Source organism: Arvicola amphibius, chromosome 3, assembly GCF_903992535.2.
Source record: "Arvicola amphibius chromosome 3, mArvAmp1.2, whole genome shotgun sequence".
Lineage (NCBI taxonomy): Eukaryota > Metazoa > Chordata > Mammalia > Rodentia > Cricetidae > Arvicola > Arvicola amphibius.
Window position 1 is genome coordinate 122,657,643 of NC_052049.1, and position 25,809 is coordinate 122,683,451.

Consider the following 25,809-nt stretch of genomic DNA (forward strand, 5'->3'; position numbering starts at 1 on the left):
GTTTAGGGCAGGATGGGTAACTCAATGAAGAGGGCTGGTGGTATAGCTCATTGACAGCACTCTATTTTGTTGCTGTTTTAGTTTTGTTTCTTTTTTGGTTTTAGAGACAGGGTTTCTCTGTGTAGCCCTGGCTGTCCTAGAACTCCCTCTGTAGACCAGGCTGGCCTCAAACTCACAGAGATTTGCCTCTGCCTCCCAAGTGCTGGGAATAAAAGCACTTCTTGGTAGCATTCTTGCCTAGCATGTATGAGGGCCCAGATTTTCCAGTACTAAAAAACAAAAGTTTGGGTATATGTAAGATAAAATGATAGATCAAGGTCAGGGAAGATGGCTCAGTGGGTGAAAGTCCTCTTTACCAAGCTTAATAATCTGCCCCAGAACCCACACAGTGGAGAGAGAGAAAACTGACTCCAACCAGATGTCCTCTGACCTCCACATGTGGGCTGCGGTACTCTTGTGGTGTTCTGCCCCACCACCTTCCACAAAAATCAATCATCAATCAATCAATCATTCAATTTATCAATCAATCAGTTTGATCAACAGTTGCCAAGGACAGAGATCAGGAGCAGGAACTAAGTGAAAATGGACCTGAGGAGCAAATCTGTATGTTAGAAACTGGATTGTAGTGATGTCTGAGAACTTAAGTTCCCAGGGGGAAAAAAAAGCCACGTGGATGTTAAATATTCTACAAGGCTAACTGTAGAGAGCTGGAATGTTGCAAGTCCAGACGCTAATTATCTTAGCTATCTTATCTCCTACATAGGCATTTGTTGTCCACCCCCCCCTCCCGTGTGTGACCCAACTTCCTCGGGACTATTAAGTAAATCCTCTTAGTTGCACTTCCTCCCAGCTCTCCCTAACCCAAATGCTAAGAAAGTCATCAGATGACATCTGAGGTCTACAGGCAGGGATTTCCCAGCCTTGCTGAAACCTGCCAGCCTGATGGTCCAATGCATTTGGAAAGAGTCTGCTGATTTTTCTTGTTCTGCTACTATAAAGATTTCACAAAACTGTTGCTGTGGTGGTTGTTGTATGTGTGGGGGTGTCTCTTGATTCTTGTCTTCTTAGGAAAGGATTCTGTCAAGAGATGTAGACAGATTGATTAGACGTTTCCTTAATAAAGCAGGAGTTTGGTCAGTAAATGCAAGTAGAACATTCCCTAGGGTGTGGAAGCTGGGGGAGCAGCTCAGTAGATAAAACAGAGAGAGATTAAAATGCACTTCCCTTGCCCAAGGAGCCCCAAAATGAGTTATGCATTGTGAATTTTAAAGAGGCTTCTATGAATATTTATGAGGTAAGTAACATTCATGAGGTAAGATGACAATTTCTCCATCTTAAATCATGAGCAGGGTCTTCTTCCTTTTTGCGGCTTTCTTCCCATTATGTCAACAAAAGGGAAGATGTAGCAATCCCATAATGTAAATGATATTCTAACGATGTCACATTTCTTGAGGATGCAAGCCCTTTGATTGTGGACATGTGTAGGTAAATGTCCTGGTTCCCCCACTGAACTGCTGACCCAAGGATGTCTCCTCCCAGAAGAGCGTTCTGTTGTCAGCAGGCATGGTTACCAAGAGGGACCTGTAATTACCTTCACTTTACCAGCTGCTCTTTAGCTGTGCCTGGGAGTGGGGCCGTGTCTCCTTCCTGGAGTAGGTGATGCTCTCATACAAGCTTTTCTTTAAAAAAAAACTTTTTTTTAAATTTATGTGCTCGTGTCTCTGTGAGCACATGCTACTTGTATGTTGGTGCCCAGGGAAGCCAGGAGAGCATGTAACTCCCTGGAACTGGAATGCCAGGAAATTAGGAGCCTCCTTAGCTGAGTGCAGGAAACCGAATTTCATTCTTCTGGAAGAGTAAAAGTTGCTCTTAAGTCTTAACTGCTGAGCCAGCTCTCTTTTCTGCAGAAGTTGTTCTTTCTTATTCAATTTAGTCTTTTGCCCCAGGGAATTCTTTGTGGGTGCCAGTCAGACCCTGCTAAAATGAGACCAGCTCTTCTTTGTCTGGTGAGCTTGGCTGTCTCATAACCAGCTGTCTTTTGTGTTTCCAGGCAGGGTTTCTCTGTGTAGCCCAGCTTGTCCTCAAACTCATTTTGTAGGCCAGGCTGGCCTTCAAACTCAGATCCAACTGCCTCTGCCTCCTGAGTGCTGTGATTAAGGGCGTGCACCACCATGCCCAGCTTGCAAGCTCCTATTTACCTTCCTCAATGTTCCTGTTCTCAGCATTCTAACATTAACATTTAACATTGATTTTAACTGAAGCACTGTTTTTAATCATGTTGGAACAAGGAATTTGGGGTAACCTAGGTCTGTGTTTCCTGGCTTTAGTTACTTATATTTGGCTAGAATAAGCCCTTTTATTCTCTTTAAGATAATAGCTGTAGTATGTGTGTGTGTGTGTGTGTGTGTGTTTCATGGCAGGTATTCTTTTTTTTTAAATTGCTATTTATTGAGTCTACATTTTTCTCTGCTCCCCTCCCCACGGCAGGTATTCTTACCTTAGTTTTTGAGACAGTGTCTCTCACTGAACCAGGGACTGGTTGGCAACTGGGGTAGGTATCCAAGCAGCTCAGGGTCCCGTTGCTCAGGTTATAGATGCTTGGCCTCATACCTGGCTCTTTACGTGGGTGTCAGGGATTGAATTCGGGTCCTCACACTTTTGAAACAAGCACCTAACCTACTGGGCCATCTCCCCAGCCCAAGAGCTGTGTTTTCTGAATTGGTACTATGCAAGTTTACATTTACTAAAAACTTAAAACTGTACATTTATATCGACTACTTTTAAAGATCTATTTATTTTATACATATGAGTGTTTTGTCTGCATTTAGGTGTGTGCACCACATTGGTACCTGGTACCCAGAGAGGCCAGAAAAGGCTGCTGGATCCCCTAACCTGGAGTTACAGATGGTTGTAAGCCATCGTGTGGGAAACCGAACCGGTGTCCTTTGTAAGAACAACAATGCTCTTAACCTCTGAGCAACACGGAGTACCTGTTATATTTGAACTATATTTCAGTAAACCTATTAAAAAACAAAAATCAAGTTAGTGTGGTGGTGCATGCCTGTAGTCCCTGCACTTGGGAGGTAGAGGCAAGAAAAGAGGATCAGGAATTCAAACCCAGCCTCAGCTACATAGAGAGTTTGAGGATCTATAGGACTGTCTCTAAGAAACAAACCAAACCAAACCAACGTTTGGGGAATAAGTAAAATACCTGTTGCAGTGAGACTGCAAAGGGGCCCATTACCCTCCAAATATAGAAGGCTCATTAGACCACTAATAGGTGGCAAACAAACACCTCATCCAAACAGCTACTCAATGAATGAAGCGGGTGTGTGGGGAGGGAGGGGGCTTCCGGGTCGCAGCTGGGCCTGCTCAGTAGCACGTCATCGAAAGATTAAGGCAGTGATTGGCCAGCTAGTGGCAGCTGTGCAGAGAAGGGTCGGGTCTGTAGGCGAGCGACGTGAAAATCCCAGCTAGGGGCGGGGCCACGCGGTGCCTCGGGGCGGGGCCGGGCGGGGCGGGCTTCTGGAGCGCCGGCTACGCGCACGCGCCCTGGTGTTGCCGCTGTCGCCGCGGTGAGGAAAGTGGACGCGATGGCCGGGTCCGCGTGGGTGTCTAAGGTGAGCGCCACAGGGCATCAGGCTCGCGGGCGGCCCGGGAGGGCAGACTGTGATCCCTCCCCATGCCTGGCGGAGGCGAGCGCGCGGGGGCTGGTGGAGGCGGCGCACGGCCCGCGGGGAGAGTTTCGGGGAGTGTGGCCAGCACGCCGAGCGTGGCTAGCCCTGAGCCGGGACAGCCGCGCCCTCGGCAGGAACGCCCTGAAGGTCAAGGCGGCCGGCTCTGCTCCGGGTGTCCCTACCAGGCTCCTCCGGTACTGGAGCCCAGGCCTTGCGCGGAGCCCCGGAAGGTCACGGAACGGCCGCCCAGGCCCCGCGGCCCTGTTACCTGCCGGTTTCGGGGCAGCCAGCGGCACGGCCCAGGTCGCCCCTCCCAAGTCCCTCAGCCTTTGAGCCGCTAAACTATGGGAGTGAGAGGTTTTCCTAGGTGAGGGAATCCCAGGGCGGTCCTGCCGGCCGGATTTTTCTCCCTCTTGGAACTCTTCTAGCCTGATGCCCCGGTAGCTGTTTCCCCTTCAGAGGACACAGGGCATCATGCTCCTTGGGATTACTCTGAACACTCAGAGAGGAAGACCGCAGCATCATCCTTGCACCTTCTGTTGTTGGGAACCCTGCTTTAGGTCTCTTTGATATGATGGCCCAGGTACAAGCTGGAAGGCAGCACTTGAGGTTACTTATGCAATCTTTTGGCTTCCCCGTGGGGCTGACCTGTCCCCAAAGACAGTCTTACTCAAGGTCATACAGGATGTCATTGTCATCTGGGAGAGGAACCCAAGTATTTTGATTTTTCAGGGCCCTTCTGCTTGTCTAGTGGCCAAGGTCACTTAGCCAGTTATGGATATAGTACTGACCAGGTCTTAGGTCATCTGATGCTAGAGCGAGTGGTCCCCTGAAATCTGCTATAAGCAATGCGATTTTTAACATAAAATTTGGTATTTCCCCCTCCCCCCTTTTTAAGTTTAAAGAGAGGTTTGGAGATGTACTATCATGTGCTGCTAATTCAATGTAGGGGGTCTTAGTTTTAAATCCTGATAATGCCATCAACCAAACTGTGTGCCCTGAGCAAATTACTTAATGTCTGTGACCCCACCTGTAAGATGGGTTGTGTCACAGAGTTGTTTGTGCTTGAAAGCAAGCACCTAGCCCATGCAGGACAAGAAAGCCTGGAGCTTTCATAGTTCTCAATGTATCTATCTTGGCAATTGCCAAGCAGTGGTTCTTGGGCCTCAGTAACTAGGCTTTTTCACTGGGTAGTTAGAGTCTACTTTGCCACGTTCTTCAGACCCACATCAGGACACATTTACTGTTAAAAGTGTAACGACAAGTTTGTCCTTTAATGTCTGGACTTAAGCTCCCTGCCTGATCCATCCTTAGTAGGTATAGTCAGACTTCAGGGGGAAGGATCGAGGAAGCTACACTGGTGGAGAGTTTGCTGGGAAGTTGGTTTTGCCTTTAGCTCTGTAAGAAAATTCCCAAAAGTTCAGGAATTATTGGCTGTAGGGTCAGAAGATGTCCCCTGGGACATGATTCCATGTGTGACCTTTGGCAGAGTGGCCTAGCTTTTAGGTCAGTCTCTGTAGGGATTAGGGCTCAGGAGAGGCTCCTGGGGCTAACTCATCAGGTGAAGTGCTAAATGGCATTTGGGGTTTCCTTCAGGAAGGCTATTTCTGGGTTTCCATTTAAGGGTTTTGCTTTGGTCTCAAGTATAGCTAAGGCTGTAGCTCAGGCTGACCTTGAACTCCTGGTCCTTTTTCTACTTCCCGATTGTTGGCATGATATAGGTGTGAGCCACCACACCCAGTTTCCCTTTAAGGTTTCATTTGTTTCTTTAAAAAAAAAAAAAAAAAAAGGTCATTTGTAGATCAAAGATTTCCCCAATGAGAAAAAGTGAGTTTTAAAGGCTTTTTAGCTCCCAAGACTAGGAGAGCCACCTCCAGCCCCTCCTTTCCACAGTACCTCTTGTTCTTAGGTAGAATATGAAAGTAAAAGGAAGGGAAGAGCCGCAGGGTTCAGGTGATTGGGGCCTGAAATCAAGTTCATGAAGCTAGGTTTTATAGAGGAAATATTATTTTATTTTAGTCCAAGATCATAGAGGAGAAATGGAAAAACGGGAAATACCGGCTGTTAGAGGAAAGTCAGTACAGGCATGGAAGCTGGGATGGGAGCCCTCAGCTGCACATAGCATTTTTCTGAGTGGCCTGGGTTGTTGTAGAAGGGTTTGTTGAGCATCAACCATGAGGCAGGAGGTGTCCCAGGCACTGTAGATGTAGTAGCAGCCAAAACATAAGAACGGCTTGCGTGTCTTGGGATATTGGTTGTTGCTGTGGCGGGGGAGACTGAGCCTGGTGCCAGGAAGCACTGTCCCACCGAGCTGCGCCCCCAGTGCTGTTCTTTTCCTCCAGTTGTGAAGTCAGGTCTCAGTAAACCACCCATGCTGTCCTTAAACTCACTCTGTAGCCTAGCACAGACTGGCAGGCATTGAACTTTCAATCCTCCTGAGGGCCTGGGAAAAATAAGACAGGGTGTAACAAAGTCTCTCTGCTCATGTATCTAACATGAAAAAGTTACATTAAAATTTTTTTTTAGCAGATTTGAATGTCTTTGGTCTGTGTATTCAATTATTTGATTTTATTGTAATAAGACCATTTCTGAAGGAGTCAGCTATTATTATATTTGAAAGCTTTTTTTCTTGAGACAGGGTCTCTCTGTAGCCTCGCACTCACTGTTTAGACCAGGCTAGCCTTCAGACTCAGAGAAATCCACCTACTTCTGCTTCCCAAGTGCTAGGTTTAAAGGTGTATGCTAGAGTTTGAAATACCTCTTTAAACGTGTACATATGCTATTGGTTATCAGAAAAAAATGTATTAATACTGAATGAGTGGGAGACTTGTTTTGTTTGTGTTTTTGTTTTTATTTTTTGAGACAGGGTTTCTCTGTAGCTTTGGAGCCTGTCCAAGAACTAGCTCTTGTTGACCAGGCTGGCCTCAAACTCAGAAATCCACCTCCCTCTGCCTCCTGAGTGCTGGGCTTAAAGGCGTGCGCCACCACCGCCCGGCTGAGTGGTAGGTTTGTTGAGTGACTTTTATTTTCCTTTTTTATATCTTTCTGTAGTCTCCAAATTAACAAATTAACAAATAAAGCTATACAAATAACAGTAATAACTATTTCCTGTACTCCTAGAAGAACTAAACAGTTAAAATATTCTGTGTGGCATTGGCATCAAATAGTGCTAAGTAAACTAGTTTAGGTTTACTATAAACTGTTATAATATTTTCAAAAGAGTTGGCCTATGATGGACACAGAAGACCTGGTTGTTTTTTTCCCTTTTGGCAGTATCGGGGCTGGTATATGTTAGGCAGGTGGTCTGCCTCTGAACTGTGCACCCAGCCCTCCTTAGTTTTTGAGTTAGGGTCTTGCTGAGTTGTCTTCATTAGTGTTGAGGATTCCCTGTAGCCCATACAGGCTTGGAACCTCCTACCTCAGTTTACTGAGTAGCTAGGACCACAGATCTGTTCCATGAGGCCCAGCAAGATTGTTTCTAATTTGCTGATTGGATATTGGAGAGATGGCTCCGTGGTTAAGAGCACTGGCTGCTCTTCCAGGGGACCCGGGTTCCATTTCCCATGTGGTGGCTTATAACCGTCTATAACTCTAGCTCCAGAAGACCTCCCTGGGCACCAGGTACATGTGTGCAGGCAAAACACCCATATGCATAAAATTCTATAATAATAATTTTAAAAAAGAACTCAGTAATTTGCTTATTGGTCACTCTGATCTTAGACAAATCCCGGCCTTTTCTTCCTTCCTTCCTTCCTTTTATTTTGGCCTTGAACTCATAGGGATTCACCTGTCTCTGCCTCCCAAATGCTGGGATTAAAGGTGTGCGCCACCACCGCCCAGGTGCAAATCCCAGTCTTTGACCTTCTATCTACAGAATTAGTTTGGAGAGGAGCCACGCTCTGGTTCCTTAAGGACCCCTCTGGCTTTAAATCTGGTGATAATTTTCTTAGAGCATATGGCTTTCTCTGGTGGTCAAGAGGATTAACAAAACTAACCAGAACATTAGAGAAAACTAAGATTTGAGGCAAAAAAAAGTGTAGTTCCATTTTGTCTTCAAAATTTTTTTGACAGTTTACACTTATAAACTCAGACTTCAAAAAACAGTTCAATGCTGAGCTTGGCAGCGGGGTGGGGGGCTGGGGAGGTGGGGCGGGGAGGGGTTTTGCTCAGTCTGTAAAGTGCCCACCCTGCAAACACGATGACCTGAGTTAAGATTTCCTGCATCTACATTGAAAAAGGTTGGGCAGAGACCTGCCCTTTCCTAAACAGAAATGGAGGGGGAACGGGTTGGGAGGGAAAGCAGAAAGCAGGAACGGGGGGGGGGGGGAAGAGGAGGGAGGGGAAACTGCTGTCCGGATATAAAATATATAAATTTATTTAAAAACAAAAAAGGCTGGATGGTGGCACATGACTATAATTCCAGCATTAAGGAGGCTGAGACAGGAGGATCCCTGGAGCTCACTGCCAGCTCTTCCTAAATTGGTGAGCTGTGGGTTCAGTGAGCTCACCCTTCTCAAAAACTAAGAGGAGGACACTTGGTGTGGACATCTGGCTTTCACACGCATGTACACACATGCATATATACACTAATATACTACACATGCATACATAAACCCCCAAAGAAAGAAAAAGTACAGAACTTTAGTTCTACCATTTCAATTCAGCCACATTGAGCTAATAATATTTGAGAAAATTATTCCTGAAAAGTCTCCAAGTTAAAAAAAAAAAGGAATTGAGTTCTTCCAAGGAAACCTATCAAAAATGACTTTTCCTCCAGTATTTGTGTTTAGTTCTGTGCATGACATTTCTCTGTTGTATTGACGTAGGTCTCTCGACTGCTGGGTGCATTCCACAACACAAAACAGGTGACAAGAGGTTTGGCCGGTGGTGTGAGTATAATTATGTCTTTACTTTTCCTTTTAGAAGTTTCTCAAGAAAGATGCTCAAATACATTATTTAGCATTCCGTCTTCATTTATTTAATGCTAAAGGGAATTGGCCATACTTCTAATGTATGTTAAAATTATTGGCTGACAATTACACAGATCTCATGTCATTTTCCTATTGAAGAGAAGTCTGTTACATCTGGCTATGTAAGCCTGTCACAGATATCTTCCAGGAGTCAGGATAAAAATAAAAGTTACCCTAAAGCTGTTACTTTATTTTGTAATCTCATTAGTGTCTTAAGACACTTAGGGTTTATGATTTTTTTGGAAACATACAAGTTGAGAGAAAATTGTTGAGAAGCTTCAAAAACTTTGCTTTGCATTTTGTTTTCTGAGCTTCCCTAAAAGCAGTAGATTGGTTATCATCTATGAACGTCTTGTGCTTCTCTGGGCCCTACAGACCTACACTCTCTATATGCAGTCTGTAGACCCCGTATTAGTGGATCACCTAGTGCCCATTAAATCTGCTGTTTTTGGAACTCCCGACTTTAGAGTTCTGTGCTTGAAAAGCTGATGGCACATTTTTGGAGCATTCCAAGACTGTGTGTCAGTAACTTCCTATTTATTATTTTTTCCCTTTTTATAGAACCTGATTTGATTTTGTAATTCCTTCATTCTTATACTCCCACATCACATTTCATGCCATGAGGAATTGATGAGACCATAGTACATTTCTTCCTCTATTTGCTGGATGTACTGGAGAAGAAAAGTAGCTTCTTAGATGGCATTACATGTGGGAGAACAGGAAGAAGGAGCCTCTGGCCCTGCTTATGCCAAAAATGCAGAAATGAGCTCACAGCAGCTGAATGCATGAACAAGACCAGTGCAAGCCCAAAGCAGACCAAATTCCAGCATGGGAGGGGTATGGGGCACACAATCCTACCTCTAGCTGCAGAGTGATTGGTGGTTATTAGCTGCTGGGAGAGAGAGTTAGTTTTCTCTGATTAGATTATAGGCCCTGGTCAGATGACCGTGCTCCGCTCCGTTTGAAGTCCACAAATCCTAGAATATTTGAGCAGTACAGATTGGTCTTGATGGTCAAAAGAAGAAAAAGGACACAAAGTTAGATGGGTGGGGAAGGCAGGGAGAGATGGGGAGGGAGGTGAATATGAGCAAAACACATCGTATGGAATTCTCAAAAAAAGGATAAAAGTTTTTAAAAATATAGAATAAGACTTTCATTTCAAGCTCAAGAATAACCAAGTTAGTATTTCAAAGCCATTCTGAAGCTGGACTTGATGGTATAGGTCTGTGATCCTAGCTGCTCAGGAGGCTGAGCTAGGAGGGTCAGAACAAAAATGGATGAAGTCTGATTTTCTCGGGGGTTTCAAACAGACCTCTGGAGTTCTGTTTTATGAGCCTGACTTTTTCCTGAGAACTTCCCAGCATTCCACAGTCTGAAGCTGGGCTTTCGTGAGGAGCAGCGAGTTAGCAATGCTGAAATGGTTGCTCTCTTGGGATCTACAGACCTGAATTAGTCCGTCATTGGAGCTTGTCTGAAAAGAAGTATAAGTCAGGAAGTATGCTTGGTAGTTTATTTTTGTTTTATTGAAGAGCATAATTTGCATTACTATTTAAACTTCCAAACTCATTTGAGAGCAGAGACATGGAGTATCATAGAGTTGGTTTCTCTTCCACTGTCGTGATCGCAGTGGGAGGTTTGTCTGCTTCTTTAAAGTGTTTGGGTCTTTCCAACATACCTGGGAAAGTGAGTTTCTCTGTGAGTGATACTCTTTTTTAAAAAAGTCAAAAACCAATCCTTACTATTTTCTCAATGATTTTTTCTGTTCAGGTTCAGACAGTAACTTTAATTCCAGGAGATGGAATTGGCCCAGAAATCTCAGCCTCGGTTATGAAGATTTTTGATGCTGCCAAAGTAAGTGCTTTTAAATTCTCTTAAAGGTACTCCACAGAGGCTCTCTTAGCCAAGATGAATTGTTTTAAGTTTCTATATAGTTTTGTGGGGTCTGTTGTTAAGTAGTCTCCACAAATTTTCTACTTAAAAAAAAATAGGACTGTGAGATGACTCAGTGAGTAAAGGCGCTCACAGCCCGGCCTGCTGACCTGAGCCCAGTCACAGGCGCTCACAGCCTGGCCTGCTGACCTGAGCCCAGTCACAGGCACTCACAGCCCGGCCTGCTGACCTGAGCTCAGTCACAGGCGCTCACAGCCCGGCCTGCTGACCTGAGCTCAGTCACAGGCGCTCACAGCCCGGCCTGCTGACCTGAGCCCAGTCACAGGCGCTCACAGCCCGGCCTGCTGACCTGAGCCCAGTCACAGGCGCTCACAGCCCTACCTGCTGACCTGAGCCCAGTCACAGGCGCTCACAGCCCGGCCTGCTGACCTGAGCCCAGTCACAGGCGCTCACAGCCCGGCCTGCTGACCTGAGCCCAGTCACAGGCGCTCACAGCCCGGCCTGCTGACCTGAGCTCAGTCGCCAGCTCCTGCATGGGGGAAGAGAAAACCTACTCTCGATCTCCACCCATACTGTGGCATGCACACACTACCCACATGAACATACATAAGTGCACCCAAATAAATGAATGAATAAAATTATTTTAAAGCTGAGTGTGGTTGTCCAGGCCTTAATCCCAGCATTTAGGAGGCAGAGACAGGCAAATTTCTGCATTCAAGGCCAGCTTTGGCTATGTAGCAAGTTCCAGACCAGCCAGGGCTACCTAGTGAGACCATCTCAAAAAAGGTTGTCTTATTTATTTACCTTTTTAAAAGATTTATTTTGTTTTGTACATAAGAGTGTTTAGCCTGCAAGTCTGTATGTATACCACATGCTTGCCTGGCTCCTGTGGAGGCCAGAAGAAATTGCTGGGTCCTTAGAACTGAAGCTGTGGATGGATGGTTGTGAGCCATCCTGTGAATACGGGAAGTTATCCCTGGGTCCTCTGCGAGAGCAACAGATGATCTAAGCCGCTGAACCGTCTCCAGCTCCTGTTTACTTTTGACACAGTCCTGCTCTCAAGCCTAGACTGGTTTAGAACTCACTGTGTAGCCTAGGCTGGCCTTGAATTTGTAGTGTTCAAGCCTCAGCCTCCTGAGAGCTGGATGATTGTCTTGTCTCTTTAATCATGCCTGTCTCGGTGCTGTCACTGTCATGGACAGTTATAATCAGATAGCACTGCAGTACTCGTGACTCTTTAAACCCTGCTTGGGACCAAGGTGTTTAAATCTTGCCCACTCACCTGCCTGCCTTACTGTATCTAACAGAAAATGCTTCAGAACTTATATAGGTGGTTTTCAAAAGAAGCTTTTTCATGTATTATAGTTTTGGTGTGTTGGAGATTAAACTTGGCTTTGCACGTGCTAAGCATGAATCCTTGTTAAAATTCAGGCATCTGTACTGACCCGCCCTTGGGGTCCTTACAGGATATGTCCTCAGCTGCAGCCACTAAGAGCACCTCCTGTTCACGTTTGCTACATTCCCTTTAAAAGGGGGCCTTGTCCACCTCCCGTCTCTTTCTCTTCTGTTACTCTTATCCCCAGGGACCAGTCACTGCCCCCATCCCCCCCGTCCCCTTGTCTATTCTCCTTTCTGTCTTATGTCTCCTTTTCCAATAAACCTCCTATGTGAGCCCTGTTGCATGGTGTGACTTCTCTTCTTGGGGTTTTTAAATAAATTACAACATTGGTTCCCTGACCGGGAAAGGCTTTCCTGTGTTTCCTCTTGCCCACTGGCATCTGAGGCATGCTGGGACTCTGGAACCCACTCCTCATAGGACAGCCTTACTTCTCCACCTAATGGATCACTGGGCTCCTCTATCTGACACCTGCATGATTGGTAGGCCCCCTCTTCTCCACCTCTGGCCATTTCCCACAAGTTAGGACTCATCTCTCAAGTGTGATTTCTCATCTCCTTAGCCTTGTTAAACCCTGGTACCAGGCAACCATGGCTTTCTTGGGCTTGGGGCCCTTGGCCCCTGCTCTGTGTTTAATGAATTACTGAGCAGCCTGTGACTTCTCAAAATCAACCCCCTCTGAATTCCTAGGAAGATAGGAATTACAGACCCTTGGGTCTCAAATACCTGCCCAACTCATGGGAACTTTGGCATCGCCTATACCTCCAACTTTTGCACTCAGTGCCCGATTTAAGGGCTTCTAAACTCATCTGCCTTTGTGGGCAGATCTCATCCAAATACCCCTTAGATATTGCTTTCTGATCTTGTCTTTTCCACCTGCAACAAATTTGCTTTCTGATCTGCTCTCTTCCACCTACGACAGGTCTGCTCGTTCACTGGCAGCTGGGTCTTTGGTGGGGCTACCTGCCTCTGACCGTTCCCCTGGGTGTGAAGTTTCATTTGTCAAGCACAGTCCTCACCTTGCCTTCTGGCTTTTCTCAAAGTCCTGGTACCAGGTGAATGTGTCCCTCTTGGGCTCAGAGCCCTTGGCCCCTGTTCTTGTGTGACAACACACGGGACAGCCTGAGCCTACTTAATCTGATCCTCTCTGAATTCCTGGGATGCTAGGAATTGCAGACCCTTGGGTCTGACTTCTCTACCTCACTTAAGGGAACTGTGTCATACTTCCTCATTCCCATTGAGATGTCCTTTGGAGACCTACTGACCACTCCTTTCAGATCATCTGGCCTCAGTATTTCTTGAACCAGGCAGTAGGAGTTCTTCACTTTCTTTCTTTTGTTCTAAGACCTGCTAGTGTCTGTCTGGTCTCCCTTTCCAAATGTCCCATCTGTTTGCTGCATCGTGCAGGTCAGATGGAGAAGCCAGCTTCCTCTTGCTCAGCACACACCGGCTTTCCCTTTCTTTTTATTTATTTACTCAACTCCTGTTCCCATTTGGCCTTGGTGATCTTTCCCATCATTTTTACGTGCCTTGTCAGGAGACAGCCGTACTAGTTGGAGACAAATTTGTTCTGTTTCACTTTTTACTATTGACTGCCCTCAGTAGTCAACCACCTGTGTCTTATGAATCAGATAGGAAGAGGGTGTCAGGGTGATGTTGCAGTGATGGGAAAGGAACAGCTGCTTTCAATTCTTGTGAGCTCCAGGGAGTCGACTTGGATCCACCTCGAAAAGTATTTTACCAGGTCCAAGAGGCACCGAACGGCCCCACAGGGCATGGACGGTGAAATAAAATAGCCATCTACCCTAGAATGTGAACCCCAGATTTCTCAGGTCCCCAGATATGGTCTACACCCCTTAGGTCAGCAGGAAGCAGTCTCGAGAACACAGTGTCCTCATCCCCATCTCACCTACTACCCCTTTCTAACTCCTCACCTTTTTAAGAGGGAGGAATGTTAGTATTCGGGCATCTGCACTGGCCCGCCCTTGGGGTCCTTACAGGAAAAAACCTCAGCTGCAGCCGCTAAGAGCACCTCCTGTGCACATCCACTACATTCCCTTTTAAAAGGTGGGCCTTGCCCATTGCCCATTTTTCTCTCTCTCCCTCCCCCCCTTCTCTCTCTCTCCTCTTCTGCCACCCTGGTCCCCAGGAACCAGTCTCTGCTCCCCCCACCCCGTCTTCTTCTCTGTCCCTTTTCTGCCCCTTCTCTCTCTCCTATTAAACCTCCTATGTGAGCCCTCTTACATGGTATGACTTCTCTTCACTGCATTTTTAAATAAATTATAACACCTACCACTGAATTATGCCTTTTTTTTTCTGTTCTGGTATTGCGGTCAAGCATGGAATATTATTCCTACAGCCCAACTTTCAGTTGGGGTAGATATCTTAAGAAATTTTTGTTTGGGGGACTTTAGACTGTAACCTGGCTTTTTATTGTTGTTAGAACTGTGTAGTGTAACAAAATAGCTATGAGTTGAAGAATGAAATTTATTGAAATTATATGAACTCTCTTTTTTCCTATATGAGTTTCTAATGGAAATTCCTGCAGATGAGATAATGGGTGTAAGCTCCTTCTGAACAAGGTCCACATCTTTTTCTATACTTCTCTGTCTGGCTGTGTGCAGACAGTGTGCTGGCTGGCAGATGTCAGCTTTCATGACAGGTGGATGGGGAAAGAAGGGAACATGAGTTTGTGCTTTAAACCAGGACTTTCATAGGTAGTTCTTGTTCTTTGGACAGTTTTATTCAGATATAATTCGCATATTCACATCATTCATTAAAATGGTACAGTCCAGGGCCGGGAGTTGGCTCTGGATAAAGTGCTGTGCAGGCGTGAGGGCCTGAGTTCAGCATGTGTCTGCAGTCCCAGCCCTTCTGTGTGAGGTGAAAGGACCGGCTAGCCTGGCATATGCAGCAGTGAGCAGCAACAGACTCTGTTTCTAATACAGTGGAAGGTGAGAACCAACACCAGAGTTGATATCTGGCCTTTATATATCATTGCGACTGTAAAAAAGCATCCACAGATAACTACCATCCAGTCCAGTGATTTTTAGTATATTCAGAGTTGTGCAGCCACACACACAGACCGTCTAATTTAGAACAATTTTATCACCAAAAAAGATAACCCATAATGTGTAGCAGTCACTCTATGTCTTACCCAGCTCTAGGTAATCATTTGCTTTTTCTCTATAGATTTGATAACCTATTCATATCAATAAACTCATACATGGTCTTTTCTGGTGGACTTTTAGCTCTTAGCATTGTGGTTTCAAGGCTCATCCATCTATTAGTGCTATGAATCATTTCTGTGAACCTTATACCCCCTTCTTATGTTAATCTAATTATAGCTACCTTAAGAGTCCTTGTGAAGAAAATAAGTGAGCAGGTGGCAGCTGGATGTGATGGCTGGGCCAGAGTAAAGGAGAATCCCTGGGGCACACTAGTGAATATCACTTACAGCTTGTCAGGGACTTTCAGGACCTATGGTCCATGTGTTTACTAGTGCATCCAGTCTTGATGCACCATCATTATAATCTGAACACCAGAGTTGTTTAAGTCTGTTCAGTTCACTGTGCTATTGCCTGACTTCTAGGCCCCTATTCAGTGGGAGGAGCGGAATGTCACTGCCATTCAAGGACCAGGAGGAAAGTGGATGATCCCTCCAGAAGCCAAAGAGTCCATGGATAAGAACAAGATGGGCTTGAAAGGTACAGTGGAGAGGAGGCTTTGGTTGTTCCCAGGCGTTCTATTTTGAGAGTACATGCATGTCAGCCAAGTACAGCCTGACGTCTATCAAAAGTAAAGAGCGCCTTTTATGAAGTATCTAAGGTACCTTATTTATTTATTGAATGTTTTATGTTTGTGAGACTGGGTCTCACTGTGTAGCCCAGCTGACCTAGCACTTGTTTTATGTGCAAGGTTAGCTTTAAACTTGCGATTCTTCATGTTTTAGCCTTCTGAGTGCTGGAATCACAGTCATGCATCTCTAGATGTTGCTTTCTTTATTTGCTCTACCATGGAAGTATATTCTTGGCCTGAGATGATTATTTCTTATTTGGGACATTTGTTGTTTTTGTTTGATTGATTTTTTTGAGACAGGGTTTCTTTGTGTAGCTTTGGAGCTTGTCCTGGAACTCTCTCTGTAGACTAGGCTGGCCTTGAACTCACAGAGATCTTCACCTGCCTCTGCCTACCTAGTGCTGGGATCAAAGGTGTACACCATCACCACCTGGCAAAAGTTCATTCTCGTTTAAGATTTATTTTATTATGTATACAGTGTTCTGTCTCCATATATGCCTATTAGCCAGAAGAGGGCACCAGATCTTATTATAGATGGTTGAGAGCCACCATGTGGTTGCTGGGAATTGAACTCAGAACCTCTGGAAGAGCAACTGGTGTTCTTAATCTCTGAGCCATCTCTCCAGCCCTGGGACATTTGTTTTAAGACTTTAGTAACAACATTAAAGTATTGCTGGCCAATACCAACTTTACTGTGTCTGTTATTTTTAACTCCATTTACCTCTAGTCAGACTTTTAATGCTTTTATTATCTTTATACATGCTTAAGGCCATGATTCAGAATAATTAGCACGTGACAGTTTGAAATTTGGCACAGGCTTTAAACCATGTTCAGGTCCATCTTTTGTGAGCCACTGGCTGGTAAGCTTAGGCCAAGTTATTTCTCTGGGGTTGTTCGGTTTTTCCCTTTTACTTGTAAGCGTCCCTCTTGAGCACTGAGGCTTAGCAGGTGCTAAGCTCCTGATGCAGTGATTGGTCCTCAGACGTTCTCAGGACAGGAAATGCAGGCCATATCCCAGAAACCTCCCTAGAGGATTTGTTCCTCCTCTTGGATCTTTTTCTTTCTTTATTTGCTCTCCCATAGAACTGTTTTCTTGACCTGAGATGGTCTAAGGGAGGGGCAAAGTTGAAGCCAGAACACATTTTACAGAAGCCAGGTGGGTTAGTGGGTTCCCTGTGAGACCAAGCATATCCTGTTGTCATCTGACTGTTCTTCCTTACAGGCCCACTAAAGACCCCAATAGCAGCTGGCCATCCATCTATGAATCTATTGCTCCGTAAGACATTTGACCTTTATGCCAATGTCCGGCCGTGTGTCTCCATTGAAGGTTATAAAACCCCTTATACGGATGTAAATATTGTCACCATCCGAGAGAACACCGAAGGAGAATACAGTGGAATTGAGCATGTGGTACGTTCATCTCTTCATCTCAGAGATGAAGGTTTTTTTGTTTTCTTTTGTTTTGTTTTTTTTCCTCAGAGATGCTTTGCGAGCGTGTGTTTGTGTTTTGACACAGGGTCTCTCCATAGTCCAGGCTGTCCTGGACCTCACTGTGTAGACCAGGCTGGCCTCAAACTCACAGGGATCTACCTGCGTCTTTCTCCCTGTTGCTGGGATTAAAGGTGTGAGCCACTGCACCTGGCTCAGAGAGGTTTTTATTCCCTGTGGGGTTTCCTTCTGTGCAATTGAGGCAGATGTTCAGATTCTCAGTTGAAAATATTTCTGAAAGACATTGCCTCTGGGAGGAGCAGAAGTTGGTGGGTGTTGTGGTGCTGTGGGTCTCCGGCTGACTACTCAAACAAATGAGAGAAAGAACCTGACCTGGTTTGTGGTGTAGACTTGTGAATCCCACTCCATGGCTACATCATGTAGTCACTGTCCAGAAAGGCTTGTGATGCCTGTCCTGTGGGGCTGGAGATAACGTTGACTGCACAGCCCGTCCAGTGAAGCCCGGCTTCCTCTCTTTCAGATTGTTGATGGTGTCGTGCAGAGCATCAAGCTCATCACAGAAGAGGCGAGCAAGCGCATTGCAGAGTTTGCCTTTGAGTATGCTCGGAACAACCACCGGAGCAACGTCACAGCAGTGCACAAAGCCAACATCATGTGAGTCGTGGAGGGGCTGAACTTGCTTTGCTGTGGGGATGGAGCTTCCAGGACTTAATCTCCAGCTTGTTCTCTCTCTGTGCCCCAGAGTTTAGAAAAGAACATTGTATCAATCAGAGTGGCATTTTCTCCTTTGGTCCCTCCTGAGGAAATGAGAGGAACAAATGAAGCGGGCCAGGAATTCATGTCCTGGAAGTTAAATGTGGCTGAGGTATCAGAAGGAAGCTGGAGAAGATGTTAGGTTAGCAGAGGCCATGCAGTTCATGTTTCCCAAGTGGGGGAGCAGGGGTGTTTCTGAAGTGCCATGTGCTCAGGGCTTAAAATAGGGCAGATCCTGTCAGAGGATTTCTCTGGCAGGTGAGGTCTCAAGCCCCAACTATTAAAGGCTCCTCTGACTGGACAAAGACTTGACTTACCTAAGGAAGGACTGAACCTGCACAGTAGGAAACCGTTTAACTAACAGTTACCCTCCTAAAGCATTTTTCATACGAGCCAGGGCATTTTCCATGTGTACCTATACTCCCAGCAGTGGGTATTTGAGGCCAGCCTTAGCTACATGCCAAGTTCAAGGCCATCCTTAGCTGCATGGGACCCTGTCTTTGAAAAAAAAAAAAAAGGCAGGTGGTGGTGCAAGCCTTTAATCCCAGCACTGGGGAGGCAGGGGCTGGCGAATTTCTGTGAGTTCGAGACCAGCCTGGTCTACAAAAGCTAGTTCCAGGACAGGCTCCAAAGCTACAGAGAAACCCTGTCTTGAAAAAAACAAAACAAAACAAAAAAACCCCAACAAAAACAAAAAATAAGGGCCCTGCCAAATAAAAAATTTGATTATTCTTGTTTTTACACTTTGGTACACGCATATGGATCTGAAAACTTTCCAACTCCCAACTTATTAACTGCCCAAGAAATAATTATACTGTAATTGAAATCAGATAATTTGAATTCTGGAACTTAATTGTTTGTTTTGTTTTCTTTTCTTTTTGAGTCAGGGTCTCAGTATGTAGCCCTGTCTGTCTTGGAACTCACAGAATCCACCACCTCTGCCCCCTAGTGCTGCAATTAAAGGCATGCGCTACCACACTGGGCTTTCTTTCCTGAGTGTGTGTGTATGGTGAACAGCCACGGGTGTCATCCTTAGGAGCAATGTCTGCCTTCTGTGGGACAGTGTCTTTCATTGACCTGGAGCTCACTGCTTGACTCCTCTTGTCTGTATCCCTAGCACTGGTATGACAGCTTTTCTGTGGGTGGTAGGGGTCTGAACTCCAGCCTTTAAGCATTTCAGTGACTGAGCCATCTTCCAGCTTCTTGGAACTTAACTTTCTTGAACTTTTCTTTGATTTGATTCAATTCTTTGCTTGCTGCAAGTCTTCAGTTTAAACAATTTATTGTGTATTTTATTAAATACAGGCGGATGTCAGATGGGCTTTTTCTGCAGAAATGCAGGGAAGTTGCAGAGAACTGTAAAGATATTAAATTCAATGAGATGTATCTTGATACTGTATGTTTAAATGTAAGTACCTTTATACCGTATGTTTAAATCTTAAGTATGCATTGATGCTTACTGGTTGCTTTTTATGGTTCATACTGTGTATTCATGGTGTGCAGATTATGATTGCTAAATGTACGACTTATTCTTTGTAGATGGTACAAGACCCATCCCAATTTGATGTTCTTGTCATGCCAAACTTATATGGAGACATCCTTAGGTAAGTCTGACTGCCCTTTTTATTTTTGACCTATAGTTTTTATATAAACATCCTAAAGTGAATCATGGCTTTCTGTTTTCAGTAATGTATTAAAAGCTATTTAATACATGTCAGTGTATTTTGTTACTTGCACAGCTAGTAGATTGGTGGTCGTTATCACAATGTCCCCTCTCTTCTTCCCGCCCCCTTGTGCTAAGCTATCATGGAGCTTCACCTCCAGCCCCAGTCACTATTGACATAATCTCAGACTGACGAAAATCTTACTGTAATGGTAGAAGGAAGCCCCCTGTACTGAGTACTTAAATCTTTCAAGCTCTTTCTCTAGCATTCCTTTCTTCTTTGGATTCTTCCCTCCTCCCCTTGGGATTGGGAGATGTTGACTTTTGAAGCCCATTCTTCTACACTTCTTATGAGGTGCTCTGTTGAGAGGCTACAGCTTGTCTTCTCTGAGTCTGCATATAGGCCTTCACCTCTGGAGCTTTGCATATTATCAGGAGATTATACTGTATTTTAAATTTTATTGTTTTAATTTTGAGGTGGGGTCTGAGCTGTGTAGCTAATTGTCTACATCAGCATGTGTACTCCTGGTTTTCTCTTTTAGTCATTGGTGAGTTCCTCACTCGCTCAGGTTGTCTTGACTGTGCTCGGCGCCTCCTGTCCATGGATCCTATGTCCTGGGCTGGGCCTTCCCTTTGAGCCTTGCCTTACTGTGCCACAGGAAGCTGCTCCAGGCTCATATGCATTTCTGACCTCAATGCCTGGAATGAGCCGCTTCTCCAAGGACCTCTGCTTTCCTCTAGTGAATCGTATCTAAACACTAAAATCTGGGTGCTAGGTGAATTGCTTTCTTTTTCACAATGTCCTCTTCTGTTCCCAGTGATCTGTGTGCAGGTCTGATTGGAGGTCTTGGTGTGACTCCAAGTGGCAACATTGGAGCCAATGGTGTCGCCATCTTTGAATCGGTAAGTACCCTAACACCTACATAGAATTCATGTCTCATTATATAGCCCAGGCTGGCATCAAACTCATGATCCTCCTGCCTTAGACTCTGGAGTTGGGATTATAGGTATGTACCATCATTCCTGGCTTTCAGTTTTTCTTTTCTTTTTTTTCCTTTTTCTTTTTTCTTTTGGTTTTTCGAGACAGGGTTTCCCTGTATAACAGTCCTAGCTGTCCTGGAACTAGCTCTTGAAGACCAGGCTGGCCTCTTGTAGACCTGCCTCTGCCTCCCGAGTGCTGGGATTAAAGGCGTGCGCCAACACTGCCCGGTCAAGCTTTCAGTTTTTCAAGACTCCCATCTCAGGCCACTGCTTCCTGTCAGTCTAACTTGTCTCTCTAGAATCCTTATTGCTAGAGTTCATGGCTAACTCAAACCTTCATCCACCTGATCCTGCCTCTTGTTCACTGTTCTGCGCGTCCTTTCTCTCCTTAGCCAGCTTATATCCTGCTCTGGGAAGCCCTTGGGGGAGCACTCTGTCTATTCATGCTCCTGTGCAGCTGAGAATAGCGTTTGGCCCATTGTTGGGTTCACTGTAGTCTATACACAGGCTCTTAACTGCAGTTTTTCACATTGTCTTAGAAATTAGACTTTGTTTTTTATTGTATTTGTCTTAAGTTTTGTGACAGGGTTTCAAAATATGCCTGGCATAGCATTTGCTATGTAGATTGGGCTGGCTTCAAGTTCAGAGATCCACCTACCTGTTTCCCTGAGTGCTGACATTAAAGTCATGTGCCACCATGCCCAGTTTTTAATTTAACTGTCTATCTTTAAATGATTATTTGTTGGTTTTTTTCTTTCTTTTTTCTTTTTCTGTGTATTGTTGGTGTGTCTGTGTGAGGGCGTCTATCTCATGAACTGGAGCTACAGACAGTTGTGAGTTGCCATGTAGATGCTGGGAATTGAACTCAGGGCCTCTGGATGAGCAATCAGTGTTCTTAACCACTGAGCCATCTCTCCAATCCCACAGCTTTTATTTTTTTATATAACACTGGTTTGTTTCTTTTTCTCCATATATTTCTGCCTATTTATATATTTTGAGGAGTTTTGTTACTCAGACTAACCTCACACTGGAGACAGGAAGCTGCCTCATGTCTGGCCAGACACTTTTTATGTGCCTCCTTCACTTTCAGATGTTACCAGAATTTACTGGAAAATATTATTGACCCACAATTTTTTATATGTATGTGCATATAGTATGTGTGTGACAGAGAGGGAAACAGACTCTGTAGGCGTGTGTGTGCTGCTATGCTTGTGTGTGTGGAGGTCAGAGTGTTGGTTCTTCCCACCTTGTTTGAGGCAGGATCTGTTTTTCTGCTGCAAACAGCAGGCTAGCTAGCCCACGCGCTCCCCGGGATCCATTCTCCACCGCAGTCTCACCCTGAGTGGAGACTGACTGGGATGTGGATGCTGCTGCTCCACATCCTGCTTCTCTGTGGGCTTTGGAGATGTGAAATTGTGCAGCAAGTGTTTCCTCGCCCAGCCGTCTCCCTGGTTGGCGCCTATATTTTTACCCTCAAAAATCAGCTCTGCATTTCTTCACAGCTTTATCTTACTTCTGAGATGTGTCTGTGACTTGTCCACACTGTTTTTTACATATGCATATGTATCTTGGGGGGTGGCAGAGAAAGAGGATAGAGACTTCGGCTTCTCCAGGAGTCTGTGCTATCATTTCTTTTTTGTTGGTGCTGGGGATTGAGCACAGAACTTGATGCATGCTGGGCTCATGCTAAGACCAGGAAGGGCTGCCTGCTCCCGTCTCCCTCCTGCTGATGCTGTCTTCTTACACCACCATAGGTTCATGGAACAGCCCCGGACATTGCAGGCAAGGACATGGCCAACCCCACCGCCCTTCTGCTTAGTGCCGTGATGATGCTGCGCCACATGGGACTCTTTGACCACGCAGCCAAAATCGAGGCTGCGTGTTTTGCTACTATTAAGGATGGAAAGGTATTTTTAATCTAGACCACTGTAAACTGAGTAAATGGTGTTCCTTCCGTAGAAAGGAAACAGAGCCCTGAAAGATTTGATGTTAAACAGGGATTCTTAAGGTGGTCTCCCAGATTGAGCTTACGTTAGGCATGTGTTCATGTATGCATTCTTCTGGGGGAGGGTCTAGATATTTGCTCTGAAAGAGTAAAGAGGCACTGATGGGCAGCAGTCTGCAGCGGAAAACATGAAAGCCAGATAAAGGCACAAGCGCACCCCACTGGCCTGGTGTGTTAGTATGCAATCTGGTGTTAGTATGATCCTAACATAGTGCCTCAAAGCTGGCCCCTTCTGAAGTTAGAGCTAGGAATTCCTTCTTATGGCCAACACACAAGGAGTACAGACATGTTCTTAGTAGCCTGACATCGTTGAGCGGACATGAGACCTTGTTATCTGTACCAAGCCTGTATTAGAGCTGAGCAGAAAGATGCCTGACTTACACAGGGTGTTCTGCAGCATGTAGCTAGGCTACGGGAGGGAACTCGACATGTTTGCAGCGAAGAGGAAATGAGTTGGTAGAAAACAGATTGGCTACGGTAGAGACTTCTCCTAAAGTTAGGAGTTAGCTGTGTAAATGTTTTCATGCTATTTGCCTCCAAATACCAAAATAGATCAGAACGTGTCTTACAAATTTTTTTTGAGCTTTAAAATTTCCCCTCAGATGTTTTGCTTAGATTTGCTTTCATTTAACTGTCCATAACCAACCAGTGTTTTCTCCATTAATAGTTCGAGCAAAGGGTAAATTCTGGAATATTCCCTGCTCCTTAGAAAGGCCTTATCCTTGAGAAGTGTCTGCTAGCTCTCAGGCGGTCTGTATATACAGAAATGAACTCACGCTGGACTGCAGCAGAACTTCTGGTGGTTAGATAAAAATCCAGTGTTTCTTGGGAACTAGTGAAACTTTTTCTCTCATCAGAAAGAGTCATTTCTCTTGCCTCTGGCAGGAAGGACATATGACTCTCCATTGTGACATGCTTTTGTGGTTACATATCAAAGTTCATGCCATACATTACAAAGCCCTCACACTAGCATCTGGGCCCTTCTCGCCTCCCCATCGCATTCCCTCTCTCACTGCTCGCTGTTCTCTGTCTCTTGCTATCTCTGCTGTTCTCTCCTGTTCTCCCACGTCTCTCAAAGATAGCCCTGGACATGTCCAGTATGTTTCTTTTTTTCTCTGCTCTGGAATCTTCCAGATGCTTCTGGATACTTTCCTCTTTGTTATTCACAATAAAAACATTCCCCTTAATGGAGTGGCCATTTCTGTAGTTTCTTTGCTACACCTTCTCATATATAGTGCTGAGTTGTTTTGAGACACGGTCTTGCTGTCTAGTCCTGGATGGCCTGGAACTCGATGTATAGACTAGGCTGGCTTTGAACTTGCAAGAGTCTTCCTGCCTCAGCCTCTCAGTGCTGGGATTATAAGTGGTGCACCATCATGCCTGACTTGGGAGTGTTTTGGGGTACACACCTCATGGGTTTTCCCCAGGCCTCCTATGGTAGGTAGATAGTGTGTAATGGGACCTCTCTTGGACATCAGTAGGCAGGTACCTTGCTCAGTTCCTATTTCACTGAGTGCTTTAAGTGAAATTATCTTTGCTTAATTTAGTGTGGTGATGATGGATGTTTAATTTTGCTTTTTCCTTTCCTCAGAGCTTAACAAAAGACCTGGGAGGCAACGCAAAGTGCTCCGACTTCACAGAAGAAATCTGTCGCCGAGTAAAGGACTTAGATTAGCACCTCTGCAGGTGGATTTGCTGCTGTCAGACACTCCAGAAGGATACCCTGGAATCCTCCTTGAGAACGCCCGCCATTGGTTTGCTTGCTTCTTGACAGAGTACATTTTCAAATCCGGCCTTTTCTTAACAAAACCCTTGCAACAGATGCACATGATGGCTCCGGCCTGCATTCAAAGGGTTTTCCCAAGTGCTTGTTGTATTTATTGTCTATCTGGTAAACCTTTTTTTGTAAACTGTAAGTGAACTAAATCATTTACCATTGTTACCCATTTTACACTTCAGGCAAAATAGTTTTTCCTCAACTGTAAATATTATGATACAGACTTAATAAGAGAAAATATTTAACTTTTTAACAAAAGCCCTGTTTTTTGGTTTATGAAAACATACTGAGAATTAAACAGGGTTTTAACAATCGCACAAGATAACATTATTCTAGAACTAAATGGGCTCAAAAGGAATTTCTTGGGAAAGTTCACAGCAAAAATGGTATATTTCTTAGCAATATGGAAAATAAAAATATTTGTCCTGTACATGAATTATTAATAAAAATGTAAGCTCCAAGAAATATATAATGAACAATGTAATTTTGTTAATAACATATAGGTAATCCTCGAGTCAAAGCCCCAGATGCCCTGTGTATTCAATTATTTTGTTACCTTGAGATTCACTATTTTTTGGGGAGAACTCTTAAGGGAGATCATTCCTCTTCAGAAAACACATTGTAAGAAAGCATTTGAACCCCTGAACTCCCAGTTGGGGAGCTAGCCACTGCAAATGACTCCTGTGTGGCCCTGGAAGGAAGCCACACTCCAGCTGGTGCTGGAGGTGACACTGGACAGGCTTGGCCACCTCTCTCAGCTGTAGTCGAGGACCCTGGGATGCTGGCTATGATTTATATATCATAGCTGCTCCTTCACTTCCCCCAGAACACCCAATCACTGCCATCTGCCCCAGTAACACCTACAAAAGACCCCACTGCAGAAGCGAAGCTGACTCAGCCCAGACTGGGGCCTATGTTACCAGCTTCCTCTCAGGTTCCTATCCCCACCCTCCCCTCAGCCTCTGCACCATAGCATGAAGCTACCCTTTGGCCCACACCAAAGTTAAGCTGTCTTCCCTCAGCCCTTGTACCAGTTTGCAAACCCATGGCTTTGTATAATGTACCCAGGTCACAGGGGATTTCCTAACAACAGATCCCCTCCCCCCCAATCTGGGTCATTTTTAAAGCTTTTATTCAGATTTAAAATCTGTATTTTACTTTCAACTGCTGCTTTCTCTGTCTTACGGAATTGTTCAGTGGCTTTGGGTTCACAGTAATAAAGAATTTTAAAAACTGCTGAGATGTTTGCATTCTCTGCCTCTTTCCTGGCCAGGTAGGTGCCTTAAGGCGTTTTGGCTTAGCTTGTTGTAACAGGTGGTAATAGAGTTGGCTGCTTTAACTGGACCGTTTCACCTGACCCCATCTTGCACCTTTGTGTATCGTAGGCCACTAATGATATACTAATGGTTAACTCACTTCCTTGGGTTAACTGTTCATGCTCTGTCCCACC

General features: G+C 45.0%; 1 protein-coding gene across 2 annotated transcripts; it reads left to right on the forward strand.

The window, feature by feature from the left end:
• Positions 1-3,524: 3,524 nt before the first annotated feature.
• Positions 3,525-25,599, forward strand: Idh3a (isocitrate dehydrogenase (NAD(+)) 3 catalytic subunit alpha). Of its 2 annotated transcripts, none has more exons than XM_038323293.1 (11): positions 3,525-3,620; positions 8,504-8,566; positions 10,415-10,498; positions 15,526-15,640; positions 16,954-17,141; positions 17,701-17,834; positions 19,239-19,341; positions 19,473-19,537; positions 20,415-20,499; positions 22,332-22,484; positions 24,174-25,599. In XM_038323293.1, the coding sequence occupies exons 1-11, from the start codon at positions 3,594-3,596 to the stop codon at positions 24,255-24,257; spliced, it is 1,101 nt and encodes a 366-aa protein (XP_038179221.1). In that variant the 5' UTR covers positions 3,525-3,593; the 3' UTR covers positions 24,258-25,599. The 2 variants fall into 2 exon arrangements, with proteins under 2 accessions (XP_038179221.1, XP_038179223.1); XM_038323295.1 differs by having other exon boundaries at positions 3,543-3,620; positions 8,504-8,542.
• Positions 25,600-25,809: the final 210 nt, after the last annotated feature.